The sequence below is a fragment of the Microplitis mediator genome, chromosome 9, assembly GCF_029852145.1.
Source record: "Microplitis mediator isolate UGA2020A chromosome 9, iyMicMedi2.1, whole genome shotgun sequence".
Taxonomy (NCBI): domain Eukaryota; kingdom Metazoa; phylum Arthropoda; class Insecta; order Hymenoptera; family Braconidae; genus Microplitis; species Microplitis mediator.
In genome coordinates this window covers 4,539,495-4,564,741 of record NC_079977.1, presented here as the reverse complement: position 1 = coordinate 4,564,741, position 25,247 = coordinate 4,539,495, and the positions used below count along the sequence as shown (strand labels likewise).

Below are 25,247 nucleotides of genomic sequence, written 5' to 3'. Positions count from 1 at the left end.
TTCGAAGTCATCAGAATCTAACACAATATTCTCACAAAAAAAAATATACGTACATACATACATACATTTCTATTTAATCTAAATAGATAAGAAATTAATTTGTGTTAAAAATCAAATATGTAAGGGTCGGAAGTACGAACCGAATTTCCGGATTTTAGATTTCTAATTACGTTTTAAATATTTATGGGACACCATCACCCTGCTTAGAAAATTTTATAAAATTATATGATACTGAAGTTAGCCGACTTCTACATAATTGGAATTTTTTTAAAACAATGAATTATTTATTTATTAATTTAAACTACAATCTGCTAATAAACATTAAGTAATTTTTATGATACATATATTACAGGTGTTAGAGGTAAACTCTATGGCTTGTGAGGTATTTAATTAGTTAAATCGGTTTTTCAGATCTGATAGTTTATATCTTTTCAATCTTCTGCTAATTTGTTCGAGGTTCAGTAGATTTGTTGCTAAAGTGTTGGGGTGATAAATTAGTCTAGTCTCATAGTTGGTGCTGAATTGTTTTATTTCAGATTTTACGGTTGGAATTTCGAGTACAATGAATTATAAAAAAAAATAATTTAAAAAATTACAACTACATTTTCTTGATTTTCTTTATGTGCAATTTATTTGTTTAAAAAAAGCCGGAAAATTGTCAACTATCTGCTAACCCTGATTAAAAAAAGCGATTTAAAACGATTTGCAATGTTAAATGCCCATAAGAAGAGGGATTCAAAAGTATTCAAGGTATTCCAAAGCATTAGAAAGTATTTAAAATTTTTTATTTCGAATCGTTTTAAATCGCTTTTTTTAATCAGGGAATTTCAGGATCATAAAATGATAGATTTTCTTAGAGATTTTATAAGAATGAATGAGTTCTATGAGAAAGTACGAAAGTACTATTTAGTGGACTTGAATTATGAAAATTTTCCATGGAAATTCGTCTTATGCATTTTTCCAAAGCTGAAAAAATCGCTGCAATGATAATCAATTAATAGAAATTTAAAATTTAAAAATTTTCTGATTGCAGCCCAGCCTTAAAATTTATTTTTCATAAAACAGAAAACACAACTTACAATTTTTTAGTCATATATTAAATACATAAAAAAATATTTCATAACCTCTGTAATAATTATCATTATCCGACTCAGGTCGTAGCGAATGAACTGCCACCTACTGACTCAAATTTGAATTTTCTGACATTTGTGACGTCAAAAAAATATCATCTACTAAATAAAATAATTTTTATCAGTCATATTAATAAATAAATATATAAAATATAATAAATAATATATAAAGTGTATATTAATATATATGTTGATATAAATTATTATACAAAATATAAAAAAACTTATTTATAAACAAGTGGTTTTTATTTACCGCCATTACGTCAGTCCATAGTTGAGGCACATGACCACGTCTATGACGTGCGCGTGTAATTTAAGTTGAAAAAAATCTAGCTACGTCATTTCAAGGTTAATACACTGAAAGTAAAATAAATATATATTTTTATTTCACTACTGTCGTCAAGTGGTTGACATGTATAACTTATAGTCGGCATTCAGTTTTTACTTATTTTATTATAAAATAAATACTGTCGAGTTCTTTATACTGACAGTTGCCTTTAGTTTTAAATTGTAAAATTTGCCGACTACATAATCCGAATTTATTATTTTATTTTTTTAAATATTTAAATAAATTAAATCATTACAATGTCGACCCAAAAGTCGGAAGCTACGGTGCCAAACAAAATTAAGTTTCTCATTTCTGGAATGTCTGGGTAATTATTATTTTATCTACATATTTATCTATTTATATATAAATATACTTTTATATATATGTATATGTATATTTATAAAATTTGTTTTAATTGGTTTAATAAATTTAATTTAAATTACTTACTCCTAAAAATTATACTTAATTCGCGTAATTACCGTAAATAATTAATTATAAAAAATACTTTAATTTCATTTTTTAATTATTACTTAATTGATTTTAATTTTAATGACTTTATAAAAATTAATTATAATTTTTTAGTCGATATTAAATTTAAAAAATTATGACTGAAAATAGCAGAGGTCAATAAATTTTTGAGTTTTTATAAACTCATATTTTATTTGAAAATATGAAAAAAAAAAAAAAAAAAAACTAAAAAAATGCGGATGTAGAAAATTGAAAAATCTACAGGTGCAATTTTTCGAATATTTTTTTTTTTTTTGTAATTTATCGTTTTTAAAAAAATTCAAAAATTATTACGTCGCAAACTTCAGTATCTTACAGTTAAAAGACATTTAAAAATTTTGGATTTTTTTTTTTCAACAAATGAATTACAAAAAAAAAAAAAAAAAAAAAATACACATGTAGAAAATCAAAAAAACTATAAGTGGAATTTTTCAAAATATTTTTTTTTTTTTGTAATTTATCGGTTTTAAAAAAATTTTAAAATTATTACGTCGCAAACTTCAGTATCCTAAAGTCAGAAGACATTTAAAAATTTTGGATTTTTTTTTTCAACAAATAAATTATAAAAAAAAAAAAAAAAAAAACTAAAAAAATGCACATGTAGAAAATTGAAAAAACTACAGATGCAATTTTTCAAATATTTTTTTTTTTATAATTTATTGTTTAAAAAAAAATTCAAAAATTATTACGTTGGAAACTTCAGTATCTCACAGTTAAAAGACATTTAAAAATTTTGGATATTTTTTTTTTCAAAATATAAATCACAAAAAAAAAAAAACTAAAAAAATGCACATGTAGGAAATTGAAAAATCTATAAGTGGAATTTTTCAGAATATTTTTTTTTATAATTCATTGCTTCTAAAAAGAGCCATAAATTATTAGACGTCGATTAACTGGAGTACAATTTAATTTATTTACAAATAAAAATATTCTGTCTACTGCCTTGACTGTAAAACAACTTTCCTGTCATTGAATAATTAATAAACAAACAAACCAATAAATGTTAATTAAATTTACAGTATGGCTGCTACATGCTTCGTCCAACCTTTGGACTTAATTAAGAATCGAATGCAATTGAGTGGAAAGAAGACATCGACCCTGAGTATTGTGTCTTCAATTGCTAAAAATGAAGGGTTATTGGCAATGTATTCTGGTCTAAGTGCCGGGTTACTGAGACAAGCGACATATACTACAACAAGACTAGGAGTCTATACGTGGCTCTTTGAATTAGCTTCGTAAGAAATATGTATATTTATTTATATATAATTAAAATCAATATTTATCTTTCCATAAAAGATAAAATGTTGTTTACAAGTTCAAACAATTTTTAAATTGTTTCGTCATTTCTTTATCGTCTAGTGATAAATGCATTTACACTGACTCAAAAAATCGATTATTTTTTATTTTTCAAGTACACACTCGAAATTTTTAGTAGGGTAGAAAAAAATGCCTGGTAAAATTCGAGCTCTTAAGTACTTGTCCTGTTTGAAATTTTTCATTTTCCATTTAAATAACATAAGAAAAATTTATTTTTGAATTTTGGAATTTTATAACTCATGAACGAATAAGTATAACGAAAAGACCAATACATATTTTTGTAGAGAATTGAATGCTCTACAAAAAAAGTCTCTTATCAATTTTTGTGAAATTCAATATTTCAAGAGTTATTCGAGGTCAAAGTAGAATTTATAGAATTTTTACGGTTTTTCCACTTTTCTGGTGAAACTATCAGACTTATGACGAAATGTCATAGGACCTTTTTTGTAGACCGTTTAATTTCCAACAAATTATCTCTAGTAAGTTTTTCAAAATACTTGAAAGTTCTTCAGTTATTTTCATTATAATTAAAATCAGCCATAATACGACTTTTGAATCTGATTGATTTTGAATGCAAATAACTAGAGAGCGTTCAGGAATTTTGAAAAACTTACGGAAGATACTTTGTTGGAAATAAAACGCTCTACAAAAAAGGTCCTATGAAATTTCGTCATAAGTCTGATAGTTTCACCAGAAAAGTGGAAAAACAGTAAAAATTCTATAAATTCAATTTCGACCTCGAATAACTTTTGAAATATTGAATTTCACAAAAATTGATAAGAGACTTTTTTTGTAGAACGTTCAATTCTCTACAAAAATATGTATTTACCTTTTTGATATATTTATTTGTTAGTGAGTTATAAAATTCAAAAATTCCAAAAAAAATTTCTTATGTCATTTAAATGGGAAATGGAAAATTACTTGAGTGTGAATGTAGCAGACATCAGACGAATTTAAAATTATAAATAAATAATTAAAAAAAAAATATTTCGAAAAAATGCACTTACTAATTTTTTAATTTTTTAAATGCGAATTTTTTTTAATTTTATTTTATTAATTATTTACTCGATTTATTAATAATTTTTAATTCGTCTGATGTCTGCTGCATTCAAATTCGTAAAATTGCAACCAGGAAATACTGGCATATTTTTTTACCCTTGTAAAATACACATGCAGCATAATAATCCTAATTGATATTAATTAATTTAATGTTAATTAATTTTATTTTATACATCAGTAAATTTAAAAAAACTGATAATTTATTTTTATTTAAAATATTTTTATTTACGTAGGAAAGAATCACAGCCTAACTTTTTCATTAAAGCTGGTTTAGGAATGACTGCTGGTGCTGTTGGAGCATTTGTCGGAAACCCAGCAGAAGTTGCACTAATTCGTATGACTGCTGATGGACGACTACCTCAAGGTAATAATTTATTTTTACTCCGAGTTATGTAATTGTGAAAAAATAATATAAATTTTTGAATAATGAAATAATAATTTTATTTAGTAGGTTTAAAATATATGAAGTTATATAAATAAATATTAATTTTAATAATAAATTACTTGTTTTTTTTTTATAAATAGCCGAGCGACGAATGTACAAAAACGTTATCGATGCTTTGTTCCGAATTACTAGAGAAGAAGGAGTTTTAACTCTTTGGAGAGGAGCAATACCAACAATGGGACGTGCAATGGTAGTTAATGGTGCTCAATTAGCATCTTATTCTCAAGCGAAAGAAGCTCTTCTTGATACTGGTAATTTATTTAAATCATTTATAAATCAAAATTACGATCGCTAGCAAATTCACGTAAATTAAATTTAAAAATATATTCCAATATCAAATGCCATAAAAGAATGTTGAAATTGAGGTTGTGAAAAAAATATGTCAACAAGATAATCAGCTAGATAATTAGCAAGACAATTAGCAAGACAATTAGCAAGATCACCACCAGCAAGACAATCAGCAAGACAATTAGCAAAATCACCACCAGCAAGACAATTAACAAAACTATTAGCAAAACAATTAGTAAGACCATCAGCAAGACAATTAGCAAGACAATTAACAAAACTATTAGCAAGACAATTAGCAAGACCATCAGCAAGACAATTAACATGACAATTAGCAAGACAAGCAGCATGACAATTAGCAAGACAATTAGCAGACCATCAGCAAGACAATTAACAAAACTATTAGCAAGACCATCAGCAAGACAATTAGTAAGACAATTAGCAAGACCACCAGCAAGACAAGCAGCAAGACAATTAGCAAGACCATCAGCAAGACAATTAGTAAGACCATCAACAAGACCATCAGCAAGATAATTAGCAAGGCAATGAGCAAGACAATTAGCAAGGCAATGAGCAAGATAATTAGCAAGACAATTAGCAAGACCACCAGCAAGATCATCAGCAAGATAATTAACAAGACAATTAGCAAGACAATGAGCAAGACCACCAGTAAGACAACGAGCAAGACAATTGTTTTGCTGATGGTCTTGCTAATTATCTTGCTGGTGGTCTTGCTAATTGTCTTGCTCATTGCCTTCCTAATTATCTTGCTGGTAGTCTTGCTGATGGTCTTACTAATTTTCTTGCTGGTGGTCTTGCTAATTGTATTGCTGATGGTCTTGCTGATAGTTTTGTTAATTGTCTTGCTGATGGTCTTGCTAATTATCTTACTGGTGGTTACATTGACATATTGTTTTCACAACCTCAATTTCAATATTCTTTTATGGCATTCGATATTTGAATAGATCTTTTAAAAATATCTTTGAGAAATTTTCGCGAATTTTTTTCTGTTTTTCTTATTGATGAACACTTCTGTACCCTGTTTATTACATTCTGCCATTCTTATCGCTAATTTTGACGTGTTCTTTGATCTGAGTATTTTTATTCCAAGTTAATTTGCCCATTCTTACAAATAATTAAAATTATTGCAGGTTACTTTGAGGAAAATATCATGCTACATTTTACTGCTTCAATGATTTCTGGATTAATAACAACAGCAGCTTCAATGCCAGTAGACATCGCTAAAACACGTATCCAAAACATGAAAATGATTGACGGTAAACCAGAGTACAAAGGCGCTTTTGATGTACTTGGTAAAGTAGTAAGGAACGAAGGATTTTTTGCCCTGTGGAAAGGATTTGTTCCTTATTACGCTCGATTAGGGCCTCACACTGTCCTTACATTTATCTTTCTTGAACAAATGACAGCTTCTTATAAAAAGTTTTACTCTTAAGTTTATTCCATTACTTTAATTAATTGAATTTCAAAAATCACAAACATTAAATCCGTATAAATTTATGTGAAGAATTTTTTAATCTAAAAAAATTTTTAAAACGTGCCATCAAAATTTTTCACTGCAAATTATCAAGAACTTCAATTTTTTTTCTTGTTTTTAAATTCAAATTTAAAAAATTAATTTTTTTGCTTCATTTTTTAAAAATTCTAGTAATTTTTTTCAAACTTAAATTTACTGCTGTCAGTTTTCGAATTATGATTCAGAATTTGATAAATTTTGTTATATTAGTAAATAATGATAAGAAAAAATCAAATAAAATTTTTCTTTGGAGGACAGAAATGCAGTAAAATTTGTAAATTTTCATATATTTGATATTTAGCCTCATGATAAATCACAGATTTAATCGAAAATATTTTTTCTCTCCTTGAAAAATTTAATTTGATATTTTTCATATCATTATCGACTACTGTGTAAAATTTTATTGAATTATGAACAAAAATTTCAAAACCGACAGTACTACTATCAGATAAAATACTTCCGTAAAAAGGTCTGTAAAAAATTACTACAATATTTTTAAATCAAGCGCGCGGAATTTGAATTTAAATTTGAATTTTTTTTGTCACAATTGAATAGCGGATTTAATTTAAATTAAATTGTTTATAAATAAATAAACAGTGTATTTATTATATATATAAAATATAAGTGCACTGCATACATGTATTAAATAATCGACAATACGAATAATTAAACGTGCGAACATAAATAAGGCACAAATTCGACTCATATTTAAAATATTCAAAGATGTGTTCAATAGTTTTATGTTGAGAGGAAGAAATTTTTAATTCTGATACACGAGAAATTCATCATTTTTTTTAAATATTATTTTGATGTAACGAATTAAGAAAAAATTTCCAATAGACATTTGTAAGCGAAACGGATAGTTTTTTATAATTCACAATAGAAAGCTAAATAAATATTCCAAATAGATATATATAGTAAGTACGTAGGTATTAACGACTGCTGTGCTTGAAAAATTAAAAAATATACCATAAGCTTTTGTTTAAATATTTATCAATTTGATAAATTTAGATGATTCTGAAGTTAGAAGACGATTAAGAATTTTCGGATTTTTTTCAACAAATCGATTACAAAAAAAAAAAGTTAAGAAAATGCACATGTAGAAAATTGAAAAAACTATGGGTGCAATTTTTTAAAAAATTTTTTTTATAATTTATCGTTTTGAAAAAGAAACAAAAATTATTAAACGTCGGATAACTTGAGTATCATAAATTTAGTGGAGTTATTACTAATACGAGTAGGAAGTCATCAGTTGCTTACATTATTTTTTTGTACATTATGATACTTACTGCTCAATTGGCTACTAAAATTTTTACTACGGTTCTATTGCCTACGCAAATATTAAATATGTAATTTAATTGCATAAAAAAATAATTGCAGTTCTATTGCCTACAGAAAAATAATTCATGATGTTCAATTGATTGCTATTTAATTGTGAACCCAATCAAAGAAATTCCTAATGAATGTAGGCAAGCTTCTGATTTATTTGCTGAGAAAATCTTGTACTTGTTGAGGAGAAATGACCAACGTTCAAGACCGATCACTTGATAAAAAAAACGCAGCTGGTCTGAAAAATATCAGAACCTCGGTAGTCTTCACAATAGCAACTGGAAAACTTTACAGAGTTTTCTATCAGAAATTAGTAGGGACAAGATTTTTACCTTATTTTTAAAATGAGTGGTTCAAATTTTTGATATTACGGCGAAAATATTGGTCTTATTAAAAAAGTTTTCGAACAAAAGTTGTAGGAAATTTAATTTTCTAAAAAAAATGTATCCTATGATTTTCGTATACGATCAATATTTTCACCGTAATTCTAAAATTAAGATTCATAATGAATGATTCAAAATTTGGGGATTTATGAAAATCTTAATTTTGAAATTACGGGTTTCTTATTAGTCCTAAGAAAAAATTATAAGAGACATTTTTTTTAGAAAATTAAATTTCCTACAACTTTTGTTTGACAAATTTTTTAATAAGACCAATATTTTCCCCGTAATATAAAAAATTTCACACAACTACTTATTAATTATTTTCAAATTAACGCAAAAATTCTGGTCCTAGAAATTAGTGAGCTGATCAGGTGATTTCCTGCGTCGACTATGAGATTCAACCCAGTGTCTTATTATGGACATAGCGAGTTATACTTTTGTCAAGACTACCGCGGTTCTGATATTTTACAGATCAATCGTCTTTTTTTTTATCAAGTGATCGGTATTGAACGTTGGTCATTTCTCCTCAACAAGCACAAGATTTTATCAGCAAAATCAGGAGCTCGTCTACATTAATCAGGCATTTCTTTGATTTGGGTTCACAATTAAATAGCAATCAATTGAACATCATGAATTATTTTTCTGTAGGCAATAAAACAGTGCAATTATTTTTTTATGCAATTAAATTATATATTTAATATATCCGTAGGCAATAGAACCGTAGAATAAATTTTAGTAGCCAACTGAGCAGTAAGAATTTCCAATGTACGAAAAAATATTGCAGGCAATGTCTTCCCATACGATTAATGATAAAAAAAATTTTTACAATAAGCAAAGAATTTAATTACTATAACAAAACATTCTTTCTAAACATTCTTGATAAATTATTATGATCGTCTGGTACAGATCTTAATGATTTTGTTATAATATTAATAAAGAGTTAAATATAATTTGTTAATTTCTGTATATAGTAATAAATCCTGTGGATTTGTAAAATAATCAAGTTGTATTACTTATTAATTTATTGAAACCCTAAACGAGTGAGTAATTAAGATGATGCTGAAGTTAGCAGACAATCAACAATTTTCGAATTTTCTTTTTAACAGTTTAATTTAAAAAATAAATAAAAACAAAAATATGCACATGTAGAAAATTAAAAAGACTATTGGTGCAATTTTTTCAAATATTTTTTTTTTTTTTATAAATAATCGTTTTTTAAAGAATTCAAAAATTATCAGACGTCGGCTAACTTAAGTATCATGTAATTAAGTACATAATTGAGTCCATAAAAGAATGATCTTTCATCCCACCCGCGGTAAATTTAAATATTCGAATAATAAATTATTAGAAACGAGAACAATTAAAAATCGTAAGTCAAAATAAAATGGCGGCAGAATATGATAGAAAAATATTTAAAAAATTTAATAAAAAACACTGGAGTGTTTGAACAAACCTTGGCAGGGAAATAACGTGCAGAAGGGTGTCCTAATACACTTGGAGATTTAAATTAAATTGCTCCAAGTGTATTGCAGCTAAAAAACGTCACTTGACTGCTATTTCCCACCAGACGATGCCAGATGATTTTGCTCAGGAACTTGGAAGTCATCAGCATCAGCAATTCGCAACACTTTACACTAGCACTGAACACTCAACACTTAACCACCACAGACACTTTGCACAATTTAAATTTTACAAACACTGCAGATTTTAATTAAACAATTCCTATGAGCAATAAATTTTATGGACAATTCCGCGAATTAACTGCAATACTGTTTCAATTTAAACGTAAAGAAGGGTCTGGTCTACTACTGCCATTTTCGATTATACTGACTGTCGTTATCGAACCGTCAGTTGATCAAGCAATCGACTTTACGATTCATTCCCCCACCCCCACTTTAGCAAAAATTTGAACGTTGAATACAGCAACGCGCAGTAGCGCCAATGGCGCGAAATCTCAAAATTGAAATTTCATAATTCATTAAAATTATATGTATCAATAATTATATTAATTAGACTACAAAATATACTCGAAATTTTTTATTACCATCAATCATTTATTAATTACTCTTCTTAATTGCGCGGTAAATTCAAATATTTGAAAAATAAATTATTAGAAGGGAGAAAAATTAAAAATTCTTAAATCAAAATAAAATGGCGGCAGAATATGATAGAATTATTTGAAATATTACCAAAAAAAACACGCAAATGTTTCACACAAAAATTGTGCTGCTATTGCAGCGCATTTAGAATGCACCCGCACAGAATGTGAGTAAAACTGAACGCAGCCATTTTATTTACTCTGTTGGGCTGCTAGTAATAACCCTCCATACTTTTAATATACAGAGAGTGCTCCTTACCTCTACCCTCCATAACAGATCGTCAACCTGTCATTTAAAAATAATAAAATATCAACAAAATTAATTATTTTGTTAACCAAAACCAGTCATGGATCTTCTCAAAGCAGAAATAATGAAAAAACGCAAGCAATTGGAAGAAAGTAATGTACTGGTGAGTAATAAAATTCAAATTTTAATTTCTAACCTCACTTTTCATAACAATAACGCAAATAATAAATTTTTACAGAATAATAATCGAAAGTATTTCAAAGTCGGTGAGTTGGAGTCAAACAAAACCGAAACTTCGGAGTTAAATAGTAATAAAAATGACGTAGTTAACCCAGTAGTCAATAATCATTCTGAAGACTCTGTTGAGAATACAGTAGAGCACCAGAAATTATCACGACCAGAAGTTACCAAAAGATTACGAGAACGCAGCGAGCCGATTTTATTATTCGGCGAATCGGAATTAGAATCATTCCAACGGTTGCGTAAATGTGAAATTCTCCAACCGGAAGTCAACAAAGGATTCAGAAACGATTTTCAAGAAGCTATGGATCAAGTCGACCAGGCGTATTTGAATGAATTACTGTCGTCCTCGAAACCAAACAATGAGCGCAAGGGAGACGTCAATGTACCTGATGAAGAAGTCACGTATGAAGACATTGAAAAAATGTCTGTCAAATTGAACCGAGGAGATCGTGACTTCGACATGAGTGTCATCACTCAGTTCCTTCAGTTCTTGGTGCAAATTTGGGGCATTCAGTTGAACAGCCGCAGTTCTGCTGAAAAAATGAGCACCAAGGGAAAGATGGCGAGTGCTACTTATGCGCAGACTAGAGAATATTTGAAACCTTTGCTGAGAAAATTAAAAAATAAATCACTGCCTGAAGACATCACTGACAGTCTTACGGAAATTGTAAAACATCTTCTAGAGCGTAATTATATTTTGGTAAGTGATAGTATTATAAATTCATATTTAATATATCGTAGATTGTCGAAGAAATCGATTACTTTTTTTTTAAATTATAGGGAAAATATTTTGCGATGAAAAAAAATACTGATCGAGTTTGGGCTTTAAATACTAAAATATAAATATTATTTTGTTTGCATTTTTGAAAATTCAGACCTGGCCTTGAAATTTTTATTCGGTTCCAGTGATCGAAAAAAAAATTTTCCAAATTTTTGCTCGTCTTCGAAACGGTCTACGGGGTGTGCAGTCAACTGATCCTAACAATTTTATACCATGACAAGTGATCCCTACAAATTGATCCCATCAACAATTGATCGTCAATTGATTTTTATCGATAACTAATTTACATAATTTTACTTTTTATATTTACAACAGTGAATTTCAATTACTCATGTCATAGTAATTAATTAATAATGAATTATTTTATGAATTTGTCAGTGGGATCAGTAGTCTGTAGGATCCATTATCGTGTGATTACTTGTCGGGGATTAGTTGTCATGGAACCTTAAAATTCCAAATTTTTAAGTGATTTTCCCCAGGCTGTGGGGTTCCATGACCGATTCATTAAATTTTTTTCGATAATTATGATTGACTTTAGATTACTCCGGAACCGCGCAAAATAAAAAATTTTAAAGACCAGATCAGAAAACTAGACACTCGAAGCTACAATTTGCCTTTATTTGTTTTTGTCGTACGATCATTTCCCTTCGAGTTACAGCCTGGGGAAAATCTTTTAAAAATTTGGAATTTTCATCATAAAATTTCTTATTAAATATTTTAACTTACGTATTTTTAACATACGAGCAATAAAAAGTAGGCCATATTAATTTATTTTATTGACTTTTTTTTGGTTTCTCTTATGATTTAATCATCAGATTTAATTATTGACAATAAAAATATAATAAAAACTTTGAATATCTTAATGATGATAGTAAAATTTCTGAACCAGGGAAAAATGTGAAAACTTTACTAGAAGACCGGGAAATATCGGAATTTTTAAATCATTTCTTTGTGTAATCACAAGATTAATATTTTTCAAAAACAATCTTGGAAATTTGGACAATAAGTGAAGATGTTATATTATAAAATTTGCAACGTTTCGCTGATTTATTTCACACTTGACAGACATACGTTGTTGAATTTTATTTTATCTTATTCATTTATTAATTTCAATGGTAATTGAGAGGAATCTAAGCAAGTTGTTGATATTGTAATTTGAGGAAATGTTTGAGATTATGAATATGCTGTTTTACTCTATTACATCTATTGACTGTAAAAACTAGACGAGGATGTTAACCATAAGATTCCTGATGAAGCTCAAATAAATCAGCGAAACGTTGCAAATTTTATTATATAACATCTCCACTTATTCTCCAAATTCCCAAGATTAAGTTATTTTAAATATTTTGATCATGGACGAGAACTTAAATACTAATTAATATTTTTATTTATTTAAATTTAGGCAAGTGACGCGTACCTTCAAATGGCAATTGGAAATTCCCCATGGCCTATTGGTGTCACTATGGTTGGTATCCACGCCCGTACTGGAAGAGAGAAAATTTTCTCCAAAAATGTCGCCCATGTTATGAACGACGAAACTCAAAGAAAATACATCCAGGCATTGAAAAGATTAATGACTAAATGCCAGGAATATTATCCTACAGATCCTTCACGATGTGTCGAATACACTAAAGTGTAATTTGATAATTAAATTAGTGCGCATTGTAAAAATATTTAATAATAATTCTATTATTGTAAGTATAAAAAAATATAACTTTCAGACTAAGTAATTTCATATTGTAAATAATTATTATTTATTTATTTATAAGAATCGTACAAAATCGTAAATACGATTAAAATTTTTATAACTTTAAAATACGTCAAGTTAAAAATACTTTTCTCAGTCATGCCTTCATAATAAATATTATTGTAAATATCAAATATACAAAAAAAAGTCTGTTCGTTGTTAAAAATTTTTTGTATAAATTTAAATGCTTCAAAAATGCCTTCACACTTCCGGTTAATATGATATTTGTTTTAATTTTATTTATTATCATCGATCCTGCGTTAGATTTAAGCTCCAAGTTCTTTAGATCTTTTAACTGCTGCCTCAACGGCATTAATTAATGATGCTCTGACAGCTCCAGTTTCCAATGCGTGCATTCCTGTAATTGTTGTACCTCCTGGCGAGCAAACTTCGTCTTTAAGTTCCCCTGGATGTTTACCAGTTTGTAATACCATTTTTCCTGCACCAGCTAATACTTGCGCGGCAAATTTTGTCGCTAATGCCCGAGGCAAACCATTTTTTACGCCACCATCAGCTAATCCTTCAACCATCAGGTATGCCTATATTTTATATTTATATATAAATTCATTTTTGTTGGAAATTATAAATAATTTATGTTATTACTTACATAAGCAGGACCTGATCCTGCCAATCCACCGGCTGCGTTTATTAAATTCTCAGGAATTTCTTCAATAATACCGATCTGAGACAACATTTTTACTAATGGCAGAGCATCACTCTCAGATACTTGAGCATTGCGAGAGTACACTTTAATAAAAAAATATTTATTTTTAAACTTTCCGCTAAGAAAATTTTTAATTTAAAAAATTGGCGGGGTTTCGCTCTTAGTTCGATTTAAAAAAAATGAGTTTCCTTTAAATGCTGAAATTTTAAGCTCCTAGGAAACTATGAAGTTTCAAAATGTATGCGGGTGAATATCTCATAACTTTTGAACAAATTATCAATTTAAATATTCGCGGTAAAAAAAATTTATCAAAACGAATCCCGTGTAAATTTAAATAAAATCGATCGATTAAATTTTAAAATATTTCAAAAATGAAAATTTTAAAAAATAGTTTCGCTTCAAAGAAGAATTTTATCTCCGCTAAAGTAATTTTCATTTATTTATAAGTTTCAAAAATATCAGCGGTCGATCGTAGGGCTGGTTTGTAGAGTCAACAGTTTTCAAATTTTTTTTATATCAAGTTATAAAATTTTTATATTTATGATAATTATAAATTTTATGTAACCAACAGTAATTATAATTACAGTTTTAATTTAAAATTTTTTAAATTAAATGAACTTGTGTTACTTTTTAAAATTTGAATTAAAATAATAATTCAGTCAGTGGAATTTGAATTATGTATAAATATATGATTATAAATACCTGTTATCCCTTCTCCAATACTTAACGGAGTATTTGGCATAGTCCTTATAATTTTCAGAGGTACTTGCTGTCCTAAATGCGCTTGAATTTCCTGTAAAAAAAATTTAAAAAATTAATTACTAAAACAGAATTAAGAAATTATTTACTCATTTGGGAAAAATAAAACCATTTCTGTATACACATTGTTACGTTCTGGCTTCAATTATATTTAAATGTAAGTTTTAGAATTTTTTTTTGGCAGTATATAATAAAACTTTGGTCACTATGACGAATAAAAATTTTTCAACAGAGTAACTAAAGCAGAGACCGTCGTGACCCGTAGTCTAAACTCATGATGAGGCATGAGACCCAGACCTCGACGACGTTCTCTAGGGTAGAGACGCGACGTTGGACGATTTATAATTTGTTAATTTTTTTGTACTGGATCTGCGGAGAAAGAACAGGCAGCCGACGAACATCTCTGTCCGGTGACCGACTGACTTTAAATTCAATGTTTTATTTAAGAATATTAAATTCATTTAAAATTTTGTATTATTTAAATTTAAACCCTTGAAACAAAATTTAAAAACTAGAGTCGAACAGTGACATCACAGGTCTATAGATTTTCCAATGATATCTACCTGGGAAATATTTAATTAAATAATAAATAATATGAATTAACATTTAGCCAGAATGTTACAATATATATAAAATTTAAAAAAACAAATTTACTTTTTCTAAAGTATCAAGAGTAACACCAGCGAGTACTGATACGAATAATTTATTTTCCAGCATTAAATTACGTCCTTCCGCAGCTTTCTTGGCATCGTCAATAGCGACTACAAGTGACTGGGGTTTGATAGCCAAGAATATAATGTCACTATTAATAATAATATCAGCGTTATTCAATGTTGTATTGACTGGATTTTCCAAAGTCAATTGATTCCACATTTGAAGAGTTTCCCGTGTTCGCGCCGATATCCAAATATTCTTTGGATTTAAAATATCTATAAAAATAAATAAATTAAATTAATTAGTAATTTATAACATTACAATATAATTGCATACTTATGTATACATATATTCAAATAATTACTTTTTTTAATCAAAGCTATTCCAATAGCTCGTGCCATATTTCCACCGCCGATGAACCCAACTTTTGCTGATTGCAAATTAATTGTTTGCGTCATGATTTAAATTATGGAAATTTAAATCTAAATAGAAAAAAATAAAACGAGAATATAAAACTTTTGAATCGGACACAACGAATGTTAGCGCAATACAAGAGGATGTTGCTCTTTAAAATTGCACGACAAATTGTCCCTATTTATACAAGTGGAGAGAAATATTTATACTTTTTAGTGATGCCCCTTCTCTGCAGCCTTGGAAGCCTTTTAAAAGGTCGATTAAAAATATATTTGTTCAAATGTATTTCACTTTTTTTGTATTCAAATAATTGCTATCGCTCTCGTTACATTTATTTGCAACTACTCTACAAATTAAATGTTAAATAAGACATATATTTTAGACGGTAATTTAAATAAATTATATTTTATTACTTAATTTGACTAATGAGTGTTTGAATGCAAATTTGAATTGTAATTCAATAGCATTTTTATTTTATTTATTTCCTTTGTCTTCAAATCTTTATTTAACTCGATCTTGTGTTTTTATTTCATATATTTCTTTTATTTTCTCTTACTGACGATCTATTTCTGAATATATATTATATATAAATTCAAATATATTTATATAGTTCTTTGTTATTAAGAAAAAAATAATTAAATAAATTTTAGTTCTTTATTTAGTAAATTTATTGGATGAAAAATATATGAGTCATTTTATATATATTTTTATATATTTTATGATACTGAAATTAGCTGACGTATTTTTGGGTTTTTTAAACGATAAATTTTAAAAAAGTATTTGAAAAATTTCATTTACTGTTTTTTTATGAGCGTGAATTTGGCTGACAACCGGCAATTTTTTAAATTTTTAAATAAAGAAAATGAGAGAAGAGTGAAAATTTAAAAATGCGTACGTAGATAATTGGAAAATCAGTGCGCGCATTTTTTTAAATTTGATAATTTATTTATTTAAATTTATAAGTTTTCTTATGTCTGCAACATTCGCAATTTTTTTATGATTCTAAAGTTAGCAGGCGATTAACAATTTCTGGAATTTTTTATTAACAACTTAATTAAAAAAAAAAAAAAAAAAACTAAAAATATGCACATATAGAAAATTGAATAAACTATAGGTGCAATTTTTTCAAAAATTTTTTTTATTATTATTTATCACTATAAAAAAAAAACAAAAATTATAAGACGTCGGTTCCTTTATGATCTTGAAGTTGACAGACAATTGAAAGTTTTCGGATTTTTTTTTCAAAAAATCGATTCCAAAAAAAATAAAAAATAAAAATATGCACATGTGGGAAATAAAAAAAAACTATTGGTGCAATTTTTCAAAATATTTTTTTCTTACAATTTATCGTTTTCAAAAAAATTTAAAAGTTACTAGACGTCAGCTCATTTATGATCCTGAAGTTAGCAGACAATTCAAAATTTTTTGATTTTTTTTTTGAACAATTAAATTTGAAGAAATAAAAAACTAAAAATATGCACATATAGAAAATTTAAAAAACTACAGGTGCAATTTTTTCAAATATTTTTTTTCTTCTGGTTTATCGTCTAAAAAAAATCCAAAAATTATTAGACTTCTGCTAACTTCAGTATCATGCTCATTTCAGTATTTTTTATGATCCACAATTAGCAGACAATTAAAAATTTTCAAATTTTTTTTCAACTGATTAATTAGAAAAAAACAAAAATCTAAAAAAATGCACATGTAGAAAATTTAATAAACTATAGGTGCAATTTTTTCAAAATTTTTTTTATTATTATTTATCATTCTAAAAAAAAAAAAAAAAATTATAAGACGTCGGCTAACTTATGATACTGAAGTTTTTTTTAAAACAGTAAATTTTTGAATTTTTTTTTAAAACAGTAAATCATAAAAACAAACATTTAAAAAAATTGAACTTACAGTTTTTTAAATTTTCTACAAGTGCATATTTTTAGTTTTTTTAATTTTTGTAATTAACTAGTCGAAAATAAAATCCAAAAATTTTTAAGTGTCTGCTAAATTCAGGGTCATGTCAATTTTTTTTTTTTTTTTTCAGAAAATCGATTTGAAAAAAATAAAACCTAAAAATATTCACATGTGGTAAATAAAAAAAACTATCGGTGAAATTTTTCAAAATATTTTTTTCATTATAATTTGTCGTGTTGAAAAAAATTCAAAAATTATTAGACGTCAGCTAACTTCAGTATCGTTATTTTTTTATGAGTGTGAATGTAACGGATTTGAGACAAATTTCAAATTACAAATAAATGAATTAAACAGTCAAAAATTTAAAAATGAAAAAAATGCACATTTTGATTTTTAAATTCTACATATGTGCATTTTTTAAATTTTATTAAATTTACACTTAATTCCTTTATTTCGAAATTTTAAAAATAAAAATTGTCAGCTACACCCACACTCATATTTTTTTGAATTTTCTACACGTGCATATTTTTTTTTTTTTTTTTTTTTTTAAATTAAATTGTTGAAAAAAAACCAAAAATTGTCAACTTTCTGCTAACTTCAGGATCATATATTAATTGTATATATAAATAGATGAAAATTATACAATAATTACATACTTAGTCATATATTTTATATTTGGAGCTCTTATATTTTAAATGTAACCTTCAACTTGACATTTATAAATACATATATTTATATATGAACCATGTTTGTATTTGCTTATAAATTTATCGGAGTATTATAAAAATATATATCTATATCTATATATTTATATATATTTGTAGATCATGCGTAGATTCATTCACTACTACACTATATAAAAAAAAAGTGTAGAGTAAAATTATGTAAATAAGTTGTAAGTTTTTGTCATAGTATAAAATATATACACATATATGTAAATATATAAAATACATGCATATATATGTAGATAAATACAAAAACTATTCGGAGTTTCGTACGTTTCGTATACAAATATGACAAAATACGGGTACTGATAATAAAAAAATATATACATGTATATTTTATAGTTTTAATTTCCTTATATTTTAATTATCATCAGTAATAATAATGGGAAATTGTTTAAGAATAATAATTAATAAAATAAGAAAAAAAAGTGTAATTAAGAAGTAGGTTATTTTTATTATTATTTAAATATATGAGTTTGAATGTAGCGGATATGAGACAATTTATAATTTTTAAATAAATATATAAATTAATTACGATAATGAAATTTAAAAAAATGCGCGTACGGATTTTTAAATTTTCTAAGTACGCATTTTTATTTATTTATTTAAAATACAAAACTGAAAATTTTTGGTTACATTCGCACTCATGAATAAATAAATGTTTTTTTTTTATATAATAAATAAAATATATAAATATATATACTTATGTGCAGGAATATTATATTGCTGATGGCTGGTTTAGACAATTCTGGAAAAACTTCAGTTTTGAATTGTATATCTAATGGTAAGAAATTTTTATTACATATACTGTGGTAATAAATATATATATATGATCATAGATATATATATGATTATATAAATATGTAAATGTGACTGACAAGTGGCAATTTTTGAAGTTTTGTAATAGATAATTAAATGTACGTACAGTAAAAATTAAAAAATGCGTATTTAGATAAATGACACATCAGTACGTGAATTTTTTTAAATTCAAAAATTATAAATTGTCTCATGTCTGCTACATTCACTCAACATAAATAAATATATGAGTTTTTTGTATTTCCCATCTGTACAACTTTGCAGTCTTACAGTTTTTGACATCCATATAAAACTAGATAAATATATTTATAGTAATTTATATTTTATTCAAACTGTATATATTTTATAAATTAGAGTTTACAAATCGTCTTCTTAACGTCACCTGACGTCTGCTTTCTGACTTCCCTATCAAGAAAATCCAGATGGGAATCCAGTCTAGACTCCTGTTGGTTCCCACGGCGTTTTCGGATGGATTTCCATAAAGTTTCCTATAGAAATCCAGCATAGATCCCGATATAGATTCTCACATGGGTTCCTATAGGAATCTACATCATGTCAAATCCACATGGGAATCCAGCCTAGATTCCTGTTGGTTCCTACGGCGTTTTCGGATGGATTTCCATAAAGTTTCCTATAGAAATCCAGCATAGATCCCGACATAGATTCTCACATGGCTTCTTATGGGAATCTACACCATGTCAAATCCATATGGGAATCTAGTATGATACAAATATCATAAGCGTATGTGTTTTCATAAACTTTCCTGGAGCACAATACCTTCGTACGATATGAGTGTAAATGTAGCAGACATAAGACAATTTTCAAATTACATATAAAAAAATTAAACAATTAAATTGATATGATAAAAAAAATGCATGTACTGATTTAAGAATCTTCTGCAAGCCCATTTTTTAATTTTTTTGCTTAAAAAATTTTACTTTATTATTTAAAAATTTTAAAAACTGTCTGATGTCCGCCAACTTTACTCTCATTCGTACGATTCCTAATTTAATGTTTTATTTAAATTATTTGTGATTTCCATAAAAATGTAATCCCTATAAAAAAAATCCATGTGAGATTGCATGGGAACCCATAGGAATACGCATAGGAAAGTATGGATTTATGTAAGAATCATAGGAATTAATTCCTATAGGAAACTATATGCATTCCCATGGGAATCCATCCGAAAACTCTGTGGGAACCCATAGGAATCTAGGCTGAATCCCCATGTGGATTTTGTTGATAGGGCAGAATTAAAAAAAATATGATATAATTGATTGATTATTATTTAAAAAATATTTAATGGTGATGTTATTCCAGATCTTGATGAAAATGTTATGCCGACAATGGGATTCAGAGTTGTGACATTAAAACATAAATTTTATTCAATAAAAGTTTATGATGTGGGAGGCGCTGCTCAAATAAGATCAATATGGAACAAATATTACAGTGATGTGAGTTCATTAATAATTAAATAAATATATATGTTTATAAAAAATGTATTTTACTATTGTAGACATGCTGTTACATTTAATTTAATTCATAACTCGGTAGTTTAATTACTAAATCATAATCCATATTGTTTGCTTATTTCTTTTTAAATGAATTCTTATAGATACATGGTATAATATATGTGGTGGATGCTGCTAATTTATCACGATTAAATGAAAATAAATTAGTATTTGCAGAATTAATATCACATGAGCATATTGCAGGAAAACCAATATTATTGTGAGAATTAGTTCTATATATTTAAATACCTATATATTGTAGATTTTTATTTTTGTTTTTTATCCCTCCCTAGCGAATTCAGTTTGACTTAAAAACTCTGCGATAATTTGTAATTTTGCTGTCAATTTTTATACCGGATTCCTATCATATTTATATTTAAATTTAAAATACGAGCAACCTGCAGTCACTACGTGACTGTCCAAATATCACTACTAAATTTATAAAACACGCAGAGAAAAAGGATTTCTTGTCGCAACAAAATTTTAATTTGCACCAAGAAATTTTATGCATTATCAATTAAATACAAAAATTGTCTTGGGGCGAGAAAAGATTTTTTTAGTCAAGAAATAATTCCTTGCGCCAAGTAATTTTTTCTAGTTCTAAATAAATTTTTGTTTTCAATTCACAATGCAAAAAATTTATTGGGGTAAGTAAAAATTTTCTTTAGGCGAGTAAAGATTTTTTGTGTCAATGAATCCTTTTTTTTTCTATGCACACTTTTTTGGCTTTGAGAAGCTTCCTAAAACCAAAAGGGAGCATAAAAATCTGTCATTTTGGAATAAGTAACGCGATATAAATAATATAGCTATAAATTCAGTGACATTCAGTCATATTTAGTGACAGAATAATTAAAGTATTGATTTATTTAAAGAAAATAAATACGATCGTCTTTTTTCCCGCGTAATTTTAATGTAAGTCGAATGATATAGATAAATCTATTTATCTCAATACTTGGCAATTAAAAAGAGTTTAAATTATGAAAAGGCACAAATTCAAGTCAAGACCTATCTAATGATACCTATTTCAATAAAATTAACTAAATCTATCATATAGATATGGCGGGAACAAAATTTTCCTTATTCTCTTAATAATATAGATTATTAAACTTCACAGAAAAAAAGATTTCTTGCCGCAAAAACTTTTCACTTTTTCTAAAGAAATTTTTTGTATTAAAAAATGAAAACAAAAATTTTCTTGGACCAAAAAAAAATTGAAACATTTTATTACTTTTTTCTTTTATGTAAAAAATAGACGAAAAAATAAATTATTATTGAATTCGCTAGGGTCAACTTGAAGCTCATCACCATTATCGCACACTAATTAAAATATTTAAAATAAATAAAATGAAAACTACTTGTAATTATTTTTATTTGTAGCAATAAAATAATTTTAATTTTCTATAGCACGGTTTAAAGCACAGATGGTATTGAATTAGTTGAGATAATTTTAATTAGATAGATTAATAATTGTTAAATTTTTAGACTAGCAAATAAACAAGACGTAACTGGTGCAATTGATGAATTAGATCTTGTGGAAAATTTGGACGTTGAACATGCCGCTAATTCGATGCGATGTCCAACTAGAGTTGAAACTTGCTCGTGTGTAATTACACAGGAATATTACAAACAAAATACCATGGGAATTATAAATGGTTTCAAGTAAGTATTTGATATTTATGTAAAATGTTATTTTTATATGGATTTTTATTAAAAAATATGAATAAATACCCTATAAAAAAAATCCATATGGGAATCTACGTAATCACAATTTCCTATATGGATTTCCCTTGTGGGAATCCACGTACCCTTGGTTTCCTATGTGAGTTTCCCATATGGAAATCCTGGTATCCATGGTTTCCTATATAGATTTCCCATATGGAAATTTAGATATCCAGTTTCCTAAGTGAATTTTCTGTATAGAAATTCACGTGGCCACAGTTTTCTATGTGGATTTCTCATACGGGAATCCAAGTACCCACAATTTTCTGTGTGGATTTCCCATATGGAAACCCAGGTAACTAGTTTCCTATGTGAGTTTCCCATATAGGAATCTTGGTATCCATGGTTTCCTATGTGAATTTTCTATATGAAAATCCTGGTACCCGATTTTCTGTGTGGATTTTCCATATGGAAATCCAGGTAACTAGTTTCCTATGTGGGAATCTTGGTATCCATGGTTTCATATCTGAATTTTCCATATGGAAATTCTGGTATCCATGGTTTCTTATGTGAATTTCCTATATGGGAATCCTGGTACCCAATTTTCTAGGTGGATTTTCCATATGGGAATCCAAGTACTCATGGTTTCTTACAGGAATTCTTAAATAAATCCATACACTCCTATATTAATTTCTATGGATTTTCACATAAATCCATACTTTTCTATATGGATTCCTATAGGCTCCCATGCAATCCCACATGAATTTTTTTGATAGGCTAAAATTAAAAATTATATTTACAGATGGCTGTTAGATACGATATCAAAAAATTATACCGAATTAAATAATCGAATAAAAGCTTCTCAATCAGTTGTCGTGCCAATAAATAATCATGTACAAAAAAGACCATCAGTGTCATCAATCACTCCATCTTATACATCAATCAGATCTAATCCCTTCAAACCAATAAATGAATTAGTGATTTCTAGTTCAGATAAAAATCTATCGAGTAAAAATAATCGTAAGTGTTTTCTTTACTATTAAATTTCGAATACTGTCAGAAATGTATTAATCAGTTACTCAGGTATTTGATACCAATTATATTTAATGTATTAATTATTCCAGATGTTAATAACAAAAATGGATTTACGATAAAAAAATTTCTAGTCAAAAACAAAACCGCCCCGTTGTCTGAGGGAGAGATAAATAATAAAGTTAACGATATAGAATATTTAAGTAACGAAGCTGACGACAGAGTTTCATTTCTGGCATTGGATCCAATTAATTTGATGTCTCAGGATACCAATGAAAGCTCAACACCTCAAGTCCGGCCGTTTACAGCTCCTGCTGCTCCGCAACGAGCTGATGTATTTGTGATGCCTAATTTACCCGGACAAGTGCTTAATAATAAGTAATATTAATTAATAATAATAATAATAATAATAACTGTATATTTTTTAAAATTGATTGATATAAAATTTTGTACCTGTAATTATTTATTAAATATTAAAATATCTTCCAGATAATTACATTTTTAAATACACAAAAGTTTTACATATTTTTTTAATCTGGAAAATTAAATTAAATTTTACGGCTGCCCAATTTCAAAACCCAGTGACTGAGAAAAATAAATTTTATCAGAAATCGATTTCTAAAAATTTTTCGGGCAAAAGATTTTGAAATTGGAAGCCGATTTTGGTAATTACGAGATTACTTGAGACGGGAAAAAGAAAATGAATTTTCTATGACTCCTAGGACCGAAAACTGTACGTCTTATTTATGGAAAGAAACTTGGCTGAGACAAAATAAAATTTGTCTTTTCATAAGACAACAATTTGACATCTTAAAGTTCTGTGCTGCTTGGGAGGGAGCGATCCCTTAAGACAAATATTTAAATTTTGAACATAACGTTGGCTCGATCGGTGATTTTATTATTTAATGAAAAGATACATAATTAAGTGTACTGTCAGAAATTTTATGTATACGCCGTTTTCGAGTAGTCAATGCAATGCTGAGGATGACAACATATTTTTTCACTTTCAAATTTTAGCATCCGTGGTCGTTTTCATTGGAAAATTTTTTTCGCGCATGCGCAAATGTAGATGTACTTTTCTGCGCATATCTTTTTGAAAAGTCAGTGTTTAAAATAATTTTCAGGAAACTTAATTAACATTTTTCTGCATTTCTATACATTTTCTACGGATTTCCTATGGATTTTCTTAAACGATGACGTCCTGGTTTTCTACACTCTTTCGATGGGTATTCTAAAAATTTTCTATGGATTTTCTATCTTAATTTTCCATATGGAAATCCTGGTATCCATGATTTCCTATGTAAATTTCCTATATGGGAATCCTGGTACCCGATTTTCTATGTGGATTTTCCAAATGGGAAATTTTCTATAGATTTTTTGAAACAGTGATGGATTTTTTTAAATCGATTCTACAGGAACTTGGATAGGGTCCAATATCACATTTTATTTTATGACTTGGGGGTTTTTCTGTTCATTACTCAAAACGGCTCATCAAAAAACTGCTTGCCCCTACTAGAAAGATCTCGTAAATTCTGATAGAAAATACAAAAATATCCACAAATATACATATAAAATTTGATTATCGATCCCCAGAGATTTTATGTGTATATTTGTCATATTATTAGATTTTTCTAATAGCGTTTTATTTATTTATTTTTGTTTTTTTAACATG

The 25,247-nt window shown here is 27.3% G+C and overlaps 4 protein-coding genes across 6 annotated transcripts; 3 read left to right on the top strand and 1 right to left on the bottom strand.

The window, feature by feature from the left end:
• Positions 1–1,496: 1,496 nt before the first annotated feature.
• LOC130674546 (mitochondrial 2-oxoglutarate/malate carrier protein-like) lies at positions 1,497–9,316 on the top strand. Its single transcript, XM_057479899.1, has 5 exons — positions 1,497–1,783; positions 2,985–3,200; positions 4,575–4,705; positions 4,867–5,037; positions 6,223–9,316. The coding sequence occupies exons 1-5, from the start codon at positions 1,716–1,718 to the stop codon at positions 6,522–6,524; spliced, it is 888 nt and encodes a 295-aa protein (XP_057335882.1). The 5' UTR covers positions 1,497–1,715; the 3' UTR covers positions 6,525–9,316.
• A 1,305-nt stretch (positions 9,317–10,621) lies between these two features.
• On the top strand, positions 10,622–13,447 carry LOC130674374 (pre-mRNA-splicing factor 18). The gene is made up of 3 exons (XM_057479688.1): positions 10,622–10,825; positions 10,901–11,605; positions 13,089–13,447. Exons 1-3 carry the CDS (start codon positions 10,763–10,765, stop codon positions 13,323–13,325), a joined length of 1,005 nt encoding a protein of 334 aa, XP_057335671.1. The 5' UTR covers positions 10,622–10,762; the 3' UTR covers positions 13,326–13,447.
• LOC130674375 (uncharacterized) lies at positions 13,414–19,279 on the bottom strand. 2 transcript variants are annotated; one of them, XM_057479690.1, is made up of 6 exons: positions 19,261–19,279; positions 15,875–15,992; positions 15,511–15,785; positions 14,800–14,890; positions 14,041–14,180; positions 13,414–13,972 (listed from the first exon to the last, which is right to left on the bottom strand). In XM_057479690.1, exons 2-6 carry the CDS (start codon positions 15,966–15,968, stop codon positions 13,700–13,702), a joined length of 873 nt encoding a protein of 290 aa, XP_057335673.1. In that variant the 5' UTR covers positions 15,969–15,992; positions 19,261–19,279; the 3' UTR covers positions 13,414–13,699. The 2 variants fall into 2 exon arrangements, with proteins under 2 accessions (XP_057335673.1, XP_057335672.1); XM_057479689.1 differs by lacking the exon at positions 19,261–19,279 and having other exon boundaries at positions 15,875–16,103.
• Positions 18,713–24,080, top strand: LOC130674373 (ADP-ribosylation factor-like protein 13B). Of its 2 annotated transcripts, XM_057479686.1 has the most exons (7): positions 18,714–18,998; positions 19,271–19,341; positions 20,694–20,827; positions 20,989–21,104; positions 22,367–22,543; positions 23,346–23,563; positions 23,668–24,080. In XM_057479686.1, exons 1-7 carry the CDS (start codon positions 18,940–18,942, stop codon positions 23,955–23,957), a joined length of 1,065 nt encoding a protein of 354 aa, XP_057335669.1. In that variant the 5' UTR covers positions 18,714–18,939; the 3' UTR covers positions 23,958–24,080. The 2 variants fall into 2 exon arrangements, with proteins under 2 accessions (XP_057335670.1, XP_057335669.1); XM_057479687.1 differs by lacking the exon at positions 19,271–19,341 and having other exon boundaries at positions 18,713–18,998.
• Positions 24,081–25,247: the final 1,167 nt, after the last annotated feature.